The sequence below is a fragment of the Euwallacea fornicatus genome, chromosome 31, assembly GCF_040115645.1.
Source record: "Euwallacea fornicatus isolate EFF26 chromosome 31, ASM4011564v1, whole genome shotgun sequence".
Taxonomy (NCBI): domain Eukaryota; kingdom Metazoa; phylum Arthropoda; class Insecta; order Coleoptera; family Curculionidae; genus Euwallacea; species Euwallacea fornicatus.
The window spans coordinates 2,038,730-2,050,194 of record NC_089571.1 but is presented as its reverse complement, the minus strand read 5'-3'; the positions used below and the strand labels follow the sequence as shown (position 1 = coordinate 2,050,194).

General features: G+C 34.7%; 1 protein-coding gene and 1 long non-coding RNA gene across 3 annotated transcripts in view; one reads left to right on the top strand and one right to left on the bottom strand.

The window, feature by feature from the left end:
• The window catches only part of LOC136348106 (uncharacterized), an 87,884-nt gene that overhangs the window by 67,038 nt on the left and 9,381 nt on the right, over positions 1-11,465 (top strand). The gene's annotated exons all lie outside the window — the stretch shown is intronic.
• LOC136348104 (CDAN1-interacting nuclease 1) lies at positions 7,954-10,879 on the bottom strand. The gene is made up of 6 exons (XM_066298684.1): positions 10,614-10,879; positions 9,023-9,356; positions 8,920-8,969; positions 8,626-8,865; positions 8,437-8,573; positions 7,954-8,024 (listed from the first exon to the last, which is right to left on the bottom strand). Exons 1-6 carry the CDS (start codon positions 10,709-10,711, stop codon positions 7,954-7,956), a joined length of 930 nt encoding a protein of 309 aa, XP_066154781.1. The 5' UTR covers positions 10,712-10,879.

Sequence of the window (11,465 nt, the reverse complement as noted above, 5' to 3'; positions counted from 1 at the left end):
GATATCTGGTGTCGTTAAGAGCTGGTTCGTAAAAAAATCACCTAAGAGTACTTCTCACACGATTAGAAGAACTTATTAAAAATGTTAATAAAATTACATCGCTTTTCTCTCGATTTTATATTATGAACTCTACAAAAGATGTTACACTTTTTATAGAGTTAATCAGATCGTCTTCTCTGAATATATGATCCCGTTAAAAAATTCAGCTCTACCCCGCATGGCATCGGCTTCCAGAACTGGGCTTCCGGAAAAGTGTTGTAGTATTCGATTCGGGTAGTCTCAAAACATAATATGGGCACTACATGTCAATTGACTCGTAGTTTATTTTCTACACTTTCCCAAACTCTTTTCCTCTCCTCAAAAAGATCTGTAGCTCCTTTCGAAACGCCCATTGCTAACGATTTACGTTCAGTTATCTCTTATATGTAACGAACTAAATTTTTTTTTCCAGTTCTATTTCCATTGTTCTTCATCACGTACAACATTTATGGATCCTATTCCGAGCTCCAAAAACCTTTTCACATCCGAAAATTTAGCAAATGGGCGGAACCAGTTCAAGTCGGAACATAGAAATTGTGCAAATGGGAGAAGGACCGCACAAGATTTAATGTGCCGCCGAGAAAGACCAACAACAAAATGGGTGGAGTCAATCCGGCCGACGTCTCCTCTTATCATATTTAGATTAGTATCAATCAATTTGGAGATGATTTTTTTTACATCACAGCAAAAATCAGTAATGTAAATAAAAGGAAAAAAACACAATAACTCTGCGCGTTAAAATCGAAATTTTTCGTTAGCGATATTATTGTGTTTCGTCTCGGAGTTACGTCCAGTACTGATGGCTTACTCTCAGTCCCACCAAAAGATCATAAACAAATATTAGCGAAATCAGATTATATTCATTAGTGACGTAACCGAGTTAAACTATAACGGGGAATGTACAATAATTCGTAAATAAGTAAAAATTCGAAACTAATTTAATCCATCGCATAGAACTTGTATCTGTAAAAACTCTGAAACGATACAACGTGGCCAGTGGATCTGGTCTGACTCCGTCCACTTCAGTCGCTGGTCTCTCAACGCATTTCATTGGCCTTTACCAGAAGCAAATTAAACTTTGTGCGGTCCATCTACCACCTGCACAATTCCAATGTTCCGACATGAACTGGTGATACCTACCTTCTAATCTTAAGTATTAAAAAGATATTCGAACCCGAAACTCGCACCTTTCATCCCACTTGTTCAAGAGCTCCATTTCTTTTTTCATTTCAACGTAACCGTAAACATATCTTTCTACTTCTTCAGCATCCTCAGTATAAGATACATAAGCAATGCACAAATTAATATGCATAAGCAAGAAGATCAACATGCATATATTTAACTACTTTTTACTAGACTTTATTTATTATTCATAATTAAGTAGTTAGACTAGCGAGGCATTCCTATTTGCACCGCATCGAACTTTCTTGGAGTATAGGGAATATATAGAATGGACAAATTCGCAAGATCCGCATTTACTCCATGTTGGTTATAGCTACTTCAGCACTAACGCTAAAAATTCTAAATTTAATTTCGAATTTATCGTCAAACGTCCTTTCAATTTTTTAGACATTTTTAAGGCCCCTGTAAAATTTCACAGAGACGTTCTTTTCTGAGCGAGGAAGGTCTTCTTCGTTCAATTTTTTTTATAATGCGAAATAATCCATTCAGTGATACACCAAACAAAAACTTTCATCCCGTTTAAAAACTTCTAAATGGTAAGTTTTCTTATTGTGTAACAATTTTTGGACACCCCGTATAAATTTACCCCCAAATTTGACGCTTATCTCTAAATTTGATCACCCTGTATCTTAAACTCGCCCCATTAAAATATGGCAGATTGAAATCCCTGTCTACCTATTCTTGCGCTCCCTGAGGATTTTTCCTAAGCGCCCCCAAATTGACAAATTCGTTTATTGCTATACGTAAATATGTAATAATTATTATTTGAACCTTCCATAGTTGCAATGATATGCGGTGGATGTGGTTATTAAAATATTTATTTTGATTGTTGAAATATCACATTTTTGCACGTTGAATAGATAACTGGAACCTTACGGCAGCACGTGGGACTATTTGTCCATAGTTCACAATTCGATTATAAAGTAATAGGTGCCTACTTTTATTGTTAACCATAGAAAGTATGCTCGTATCAGTCAAAGTTCCAGAAAATTACAGTTTTCCACAGAGAAAAATCGGGGGTAACTTAAATATCCACGATTGTGAAGAGGCCATCCTGTATAACGGGAGACATACAGTGTGACCCATTTGTTTTGGGGTCAGTCTGTTGAAAGTTCGTTGATTGTGCGATTTAGCCAGAATGTTTTTTTAATTATGGAGTTTGATGGACTGCGCATTCTCATCCAAAATGGCCTGATTGGCATAAAATCCAAGGCCTACTATGACAGTTTCTAGGAGCAAAATTTTAATAAACCACATTAGCGATTTTTTTTAGAAAAAATCTGTGCACTCCACTGGATTGGCCACCCCTCAAAACGGGCTTGTACAAAATTTTAACGAAAAATCTTGAGTAATAACGATTTTGCGGAAGAATTAATAGTGCACGCTCAGTACATATTTATCTTGAAAAATCCGTAGTCGGCTATGGAGAACAAGTGAAGTGTTTAGCTGTCAAACAAACGCAACAAACGTCAACATCGACATTAGAACTTGTTCGTTCTTAATACAAATTGAACTATTAATCGTGATAATTGTGGAAAATTCAAGTGAAAAAGGCAAAACAGAAATTGTTCGTCTTGTTGGTGATAACGTGCGTGCGCCCGGCAGCAGAAGCTGCGGCAGAATGCAGGATTCAGCATCGTACATCCAGGTAGACCGGGAAGTCGAAGTAACGAGGCAAAATGGACGTCGTGGACTTTCTCTAACAACGAAATTTTGCAATATTTCAACGACGATCCCCGAAATAGCATTAGTAGAATGGCCGGTTTGGACCTTAATATACCAGAGAAAGTATAGGAAGATGTAAGTAAGTACCCGGTGTGCATTTTTAACTCTTCTACGAAGGCCTTATTAGTCAAGATTTTTCATTAAAATTTTGTAAATCCGGCCTAGATCGGACCATCAATAAACTTTTTACAGACTGGCCCCACAACAAATGGGTCACACTGTATGTACCATATATCGAAAAACTTTAATGGCATAAAAAACTATTATTCTAAAGGTACCCTAGTGTTTCAATTGAAGCTTTAAGGATAGGCTGGTTATGACTTGTGGATGATATAGAAACATCCAAACTCATTCTTTAAAGAAAGTATTTCCTTTTCAGAATCTAATCGTTTACTTGTAATTCCAAGTAAGTTATGAATTGGGAGACACCTTCATCCCTAATAAAGAATTTGGAATAAGCTTTTTATCCTAAAACTGGTTTTAATGGAAACACATAATTTTTGATAAAATTTTTTATCAGAATTTCAAATCAAGACGCGTTAGCGAAAATTAACTCAGTTAAATGACTGAAATAAACCCATTTAATTTTTTAACAAATTCCCCCATGTCGTTAAAATAGTTATAATCACTCCAATACATAATATTATTTTTACCATCGCCTCGTCCCCAGTTCAATCGCGAGTCCGAATAAAATTTTACATCAACCAAATTGAAAAGTAATTACCTGAAAGTATGGAATACGCTATTTGGCCAAACCTCTTTCTTGCACTGTATACGAGTCCTATAATTAAATAGAGCAAATTATAAACACAATTAGGATCAAATTCCACACGAGTTCATAAAGCTGACAATCTGAAAATAATATATCGACAATTTGATCAGTTACTATCGCCTTCACAATTTCACTCTCACGTGGATCACACATTAGTTACTTCAGCCGTGACCCGATGGTGTTCACGTTATTTAACATGTAATGCTGCCTACATTGTTATTTATTTATCCTTCTTTATTACCTGCAAATCTTATCAATAGATCTGCAAATATTACTATTATGAAGTGCATGGAATAACCGGATCGAAAAAGAGCAAACAAAGTCGAAGTTAAATGCATGTGCATTAAGCCTGGTTTATAGATTACATACAACGTATCGTTAGCCTACTATTAAATAGTTACACATGTTCATATGCATGCTACAGTTTGTAGAATACGTATCGTTAAAGTTAACCTTAAGAAAACATGTTTATGCGTAAATACACGTAAGCGTATCTACGGCCTACAGCTAATCATAAAATTGAAAATAAGAAAGCAGGTTCTCACAACATTCAAAGCTGCCAAGCACAACTGCCTAAATACCTACTACTTATTGAAAGCTCTGCAACGCAATGAAAGGATGAAACAATTAAAAACTAGACTAGGAAGACGAAACGCCATTCGCTTTCTTACAGCAACATCAAGGAATAACTAAATCTATGTGAAGTGAAGTGGTCTCAAAAAGTAAAAAAAATACTTCTTAACGATACCTTACCTGAATGGATAAAGCAGGGTTTAAGCGCAATATATTCTGGATAATTCGTACATTCTAGATTATTGTCACGAATAATTATTCCAGAAATTCTATGCTTTTAGGGCTAATAGGTAGCACTTATTGTTGTCGAATAATATTACCGACACTTGACTCATACTACCCTTACCAAATAGAGCAAACGAAACTGGGACTACGAGCTCACATATTAAAGCGCAAAAGGAAGTCCCTTCGCTTAGAATTAATGTTACAATTTATCCACAAATTCTTGGCTTTTTGGATTGAGTAAACAGCAATCTATTAAAAATCATAAAATTTGTTGAAATTGTACGCAGCTCCACAGCAAGACGCCACCTACAATCTTAACATTTAGCTTAAGTATGCGTGTTTCACATGATAGGCCCAAATACGATGTATTACAATCAGCCTGGTTAACAACCATTTAAGATTAATTTGTTAACACCTACGTACACTTATTAAGATCTAAAGCATTCAACTCACGCTTGAGTCTCCAATTAACCTTATTTAAGTAGAGAATTATAAGCTTGGGAGTACTCGTTACTTGACAGATACAATGTATAATGGTTATTTATACAGTATGTAACATTTAACCTGAAGTGTCGAAATACTTCGTATACTGGATATCCTGTAAAGAAATGTTTGGTATCAAATTTTAATCACTCCGAGGGGAAAACGTATTGGTGCTAAAGTTGATTCCCCTCCACTCCCCGTGTGGACGAAGTGGGGGTTAATTTTTTATTTCCAAATGACAACGTCCATTTTTTTACAGATGCGCATAGTACGCCTCAAACTATTTTCAATTCATGCTAGAAAGTACCGTCATTGACGAAATTTAATTTCTCTTTCGCTTATGAGTTACCGAAAGGTTTGATGATATCTGTTTTAGAACTAACGATAGCGGGAAATTTTGTCTAGTTTCCGTTTTAAAGTAAATGCCCGAAACTGTATTCCCCCCTTAACGCACTTATTTATCCGTGTTTTAAAGACCTCTTCGCATCTGCGAAGTGCCTTCAGGAATATTGACACAAGCCTGCATAATTCGCAAAATTATATACTCACGTGTCATTGGTATTTTTTATAAACCTGATCATTGAAATATCCCTACAAACAGAAATCAAGCGGAGTAAAATCTGGAGATTTAGAAGGCGAACTCACCGGAACAGATCTACTGATCTATCTACCGTTAAAATTGCGATTAAGTAAATAGACGGGCTCTATTCTTCTGATTTACAGTTTCCTCATTAGTACATTTTTTAATCTTACAACGGAAAAAAGACCGATATCGTAGTCTCTCAGAAAAACTCTGATAGTAGAGATTGACAGCATTATCTAAATGCTTACTAGTTTCTTTTTATATCAAATCCATTTCGATTCTCTCTTCTACGGTTATATACTCTATTGTGAAGCAGTATTAACAACATAATGTTTAAAAATAAATGTTTTATTTGTTTACGTTGTTATTTAGTTGTCACCTTTATTGCCAAAAAAACTTTTTTTAAAGTTAAAATAGAGATTTAAAATATAATTTGAATTTCGTTAATTATAGTGTTTTCTAGCATTAACCGAAACAATGTTTCGGACGATTTTTTAAAATTTTTAGTCGAATTCAAATTTGTAAAAGAAGGGGTTACCATTTGAAATTAAAAAGTTAACTTCCAGCCCGCTCACACGGGGAAAGTCCACCTTAACACCAATACGTTTCCCCCACAAAGTGATTAAATCTCGATACTAAAAATACCTCTACAGGATACGTAATAATCGAGATATTTCGATATTTCAGGTGAAATGTTACACTTCATACAATAAGTACGTAATATAAGGTTAATAAAAGGTTCATGTTCACCCATTGTTAGATCTACAGTAAACACGTAAGTTACCTGCTTTATTCTACCAGGATTTTTTCACCTGCTTTAATGTACTAGAACCGTAATGAATCAATTTATGGCTGCAAAGCTGTATCACAACGAGCCCTTTACAATGAAAACGGATATAAAACGGTTTAATGTTGTATGGTGAGGTGTTGATGCAGAAAACCCGGACGTTGAAGTATTGTAACAAAGTTTCAATTCTTTCAGTACCTTTTAACAGTTCTAGACCAACTTGTAATCTTGACATTAAAATTTTGATATAAATATCATTCAAAAATCATATAATTTTGAATCATACGACAATTTCAAATCATGTTTTCACGTGAAAACAAGTTGTCGAAAAAAGTGGTTCTTATTACCAATTTTGAGAACCTTTTTACGATACAGCGTAATTACATAGTGAGGAAATATATCTGCCATCTTCGTTGTTCGAACAAAATATGAATGACAAACAAAAACGAAGTCTTGGTTTGCAATATTGTTATCATAATCTTTTTTGAATTAATTCTCACAGCTTCAAGCGCTATTTCCTAACTGTCTTAGTAACAAATTTTTAAATACCTTTAAAATGAAATAACCTTGTGTGACATGATGTGCCTAGGTAATTTTGGAGCGAGTTTTCGCAGTCACAGTGGTTCATTATACACCGTTTAGGTACGCAAAAAAGGAATTCTTTGTCCATCAACTACAAAACAACTCTTGACCGAAAATACCCTGTTACGGCCATTTTTGGGCAAGATTTTACAACAAAATATCGTTGTGTCCCAAAGAATCCAGTGGTCGTGAAACAGAATCCCACCTATCAACAGGTTCACCAACCCCTAGGTCCTAATTCTCTGGTTATAAAAATTCTGGCCAGAAGTTTAAGCTACAAATTTAATATATATTTCTTTGATCATCTGTCACATTTTTGAATATAACTTCCGATTGTGTTTAGACCGAACGTTTAGATTCAACTGGATCTCAGTCATGCCAGTTCGGTTTAACGGTTAAAAGGACGTGTTTTGTAGTGACAATTACCGGTCTAAAACCATCAACCAAAGGAAAAAGATATATTGGTGTGAAATCACCAATTTCTAGACATCTATTGGGCGAAGTCACACTTGTGCAGAAATGGCTTGATTGGAAGGCCGCCATGTATTAGTGCTCCTACGATGCCATTCTGTCATTAAAGCACAATCGACATATGTATATGATATGTAAAAGGTCACGGTGATCTTACTTAGTCTTATTTCGTCGCCATAGATTACTGCGTTTCATTTGCCATAAAGGAATTTAAATTCTATAAAAAAAAACGATGCGGCATTCAGATTTTCTAGATGGAAAGCCTTTTTCTTACTTGAATTTTTGAGATGGTCAGAAATTGAGAAAATCCCTAAATTTAAGCATGGATAAATAAATTCATCCCCGTGTAGCCTTGCATTGTTTCAAGAAATTTTTTCTATAAATTTTGATGAACAAAATCAATGAACATGTAATACGATCTAAATATCTTCGATTAAACGATCATACATGCTTCGTTTGTACTTTTTTGACTAAATATAAATCCGAGCCAACGTTTTTTATTTCAAATTAGACTAAAATATTATTAAATACCTAAATTCGGCGGGCAATTCCTAGGATTTCAGTGTTACCTATCTTCAACAACTTTTGACACACCCGGTGGCCTGAAATTCAAAGTTTTTCACAGTTTCAACGTTTAAATTCCCTCATTAACTGAAAAATTTAACATGCGTAAAGAAGGTGAAAGGGGATTTACATCTTTTTAAACCGTGTAAGATGATTTAGGAAAATCACCATCCACAGTTCAGAAAGTCACCACTATCAGGATAACGTAAGAATATAATTTAATACATGGAGAGTGGCTAGGGGATTGCATCTTTTTAAAAGATTTGATATTATTCACCACTATTGGGAAAACTAGAGAAGAAAGCTTTCAGGATCAAACATACATATAAAAAAATGGTAAATTGGAAAGACATAAATTAATTACAATGGAATGTTATTTTATTATGTCCTAATAATATTGTTTATGCCTACGAAGCTATCAGCGATCAACTAGTTTAAAAGTATAATTACCTATCTGGATAAATATATTTCCTAAAATTTTCCTAATATTTGTAGGCAGATGATCCCTAACAATAAACCTCTTGTCAGACGTCTCTGCTATTGTTCTCAGGAAACCGAACCAATAAATTACCAAACCAGGACCGAAGCTATAAAGACAAAGGCAAACTACTGCATTTGAGTAAACAAAGTAACACTTACCGGTTCCAATAACTCAAATATTGACTGTTCATGTAATCTCTATGAACTTCTTCGTTGGCGAACAGAGCTTTACTTTCGATCCAGTTGATAACAAAGCCGTCAATAGCTATCGGAACTTCCAGTTTAAGATCCGGAGTTTTATCGTAACCAAATTTTCTGAGATATTCCTCGTCTCGAAACGAAAGATTTAACTCAACTGCTTCTTTATGAAGACGAATTTCATACTGCTGGCCGAGCGACCTGTATTAAATAGTGTCAATACAATTCATCAACGCAAACAACAAGAATGCTTACATTTTCATGGCATCTGCCAATGGGCTGTATATATTATCGAATATCGTGCACTAAAGAACGAAATTTTATAAACAACATCATTAATGGAATTACATAAACCTACCAAAAAAACTTCGTAAGCTAAATCGACATCAGGGATTAAACAAGTGTTCTTCAAATATCGATTTATATTCACCGAAGTTTCCTTTTCCTTTTCACCATTTTTATCCTCCTGGTCTTCGAAGTACTTTTGTAAAATTAATCTTGCAAGTAAACAAGGGGAGATGTCGTGAACTTCCGCAAGGTTTACAAGCACCCCTGGACCTTGATTGCTCTCGATGCCTTTCCGGAACATAGTCCAGAATTTGTTGCGGTTATTCTGAGTCTTGCCGAAATTGTGGCGCATTTTTCGTTGGAATTCGGTATTTAGAATGCTGTAAAGGGTATCCGAGCTAATGCTAGAAAAAAGAATTAATATGAAATGATATACCAATCTTTCAAGTACTGTTGGTGATGTGTGTAGGCAAAAATTGCGAGTGAATCTGTACGATCGTGTTTCTGTGGACACTTTGCACAATTGAATATAAAACGTTTAATGCGGTTGTATGTAAATGTCCAAAAGTTAGTAGTAAGTCGCCACGTCGAGTGGTCAACACGCATAGTTGAATACATCCCCTTCCAGTTCTACTTGGACGCTCTATTGCTTTTGTGCGCAACTTTTCTTACATTTACGTTCTTCTGCACTAAACATTCGCATTTTTAAACATTTGAGCACTATTTGAATAATTTACTATACCATTGAATCATCCTCAACTCATCTGAATATTGAGGGAAACTTTCCAAATCAATCGCTCTACTAGGTGAATGCAACCAGGATTTTGCTACTGCCTTCGTATTTTTTTTTTCAATTTTTGTCAATCCTACATGCCCAAAATCATATATTTTTCCATTTTTTTTACTCGAATGTCATATCTTCTCATTATGTTATACCGAATGTTTTTCTGTGATTTAAATGTACAAAGTCACTTACTTAAAATTTGAAATAGAATCTAAAAATGGGCAATACACAGGATGTCTTCATAAAAATGAGGAAATTGATATCATTTAAGGTAAAAAATGAAAAATGGAAATCATGATTCCTTTAACCCAATTATTGTTTTCGGCCATACATTTCAGAAATGAAAATCTAGATCAGATCGATCCTTATAACCAAATTTTTAATCTATCTGATTGGTTATCAACAATCAAAGATTAATTCAACTTGAAAATTAACTGATAGGGGTCATTCTCATGTAGATTAAAATTTTTCAACGAGCTAATGAACAAATGCTGCTCTTTCCCTGAATATTTTCCTTTTGTTAATTGTGACAGAAATGCAATTACTCGAAAACTTATGCGGAGAAAAGTGTAGATTAGCAATTTCATAGTCTTACGAGAGACCTAGATAATATGTACCTACTTCCATTTCAAATTTATGTACGTGGACATTCCAACCAAGATTTACTGTGTGTGTGTGACACACTAGATATAGATTAACTCTCTGAATATCTGACCTCATAATTAATGATAGTCACGTTCCAAGTCTAGCAAGGGAAAATTTGATGTTCCGCTTGACTATTTCAGCACCTTCGTTACACATTGTTAAGGGCCCAGTTTAAATGAGTTGAGATGACTCGGGAAGAGGTTTCAAAGTGTACTTTGGTAGCAATACTTACGTGGGAAAGGTCTCTTCCAACAGCTTAAGACAGTTCTTAGTTAAGCCTCTAAAATTCCGAATAACAGTGATCACTTCGTTGTATCGCTCAGGATCCATTTTTTTAAATAAAGACTTTCTTTTTTTTTGTAGTAAATTCAAATCAAAATGTAGTTATTCATGTACTGTTCCTAGCTAAGATCTGATATTTTTACTTTCCTTATTGATTTACCTTTAATGTGCCTTTTTATTAATTTTTTTTATGCTAAATTCTAAAAAACTACTAATGTGAGGTTAAGAAAAATGGCGGAAGAAATTCATATCTCGACGAATCTATTCGTCTCTGCGTCAGACCGGAGTTATTAGAAAAGAACAGAACATAACTTTTGAGCTTGTTAATCTTGATGACGAGGACGCACGGTGGTCTTCAGTCAAGATTTTCCCCTTAATTGAAATCATTGTTCGCTTGTTGCGCGAAATAATATTTAAATATTCGCATGAAAAATTTAATTTTATATTAGTCGAAAATCCCTTTATAACTGATACAAAGTGTTTCGATTAATTAGTAACCTATTGATAATCCACTGAACTCCACCCAATAATTGAAATGTAACTTCACGTTACCTAAAAATTAGCATATCAATCATAAGATTTAATACTAGGATTGGATGTCTCAAAGGTTTTCCTAATAGGACTCTGCTGTGGTGAGACCCTTCGACAGCCCTGCATGATCTTTAGAAACCCAATATGAAAATCAAAGACAACTTTGAACAATACGCTAAGTCCGGAAAACGAATCGTTAAGCCAGCACGCCTCAAAGGGCAGCTGGTCGTAAATCTCAAAGTTCGTTCATCAAAAAATCGTAAAATATTCC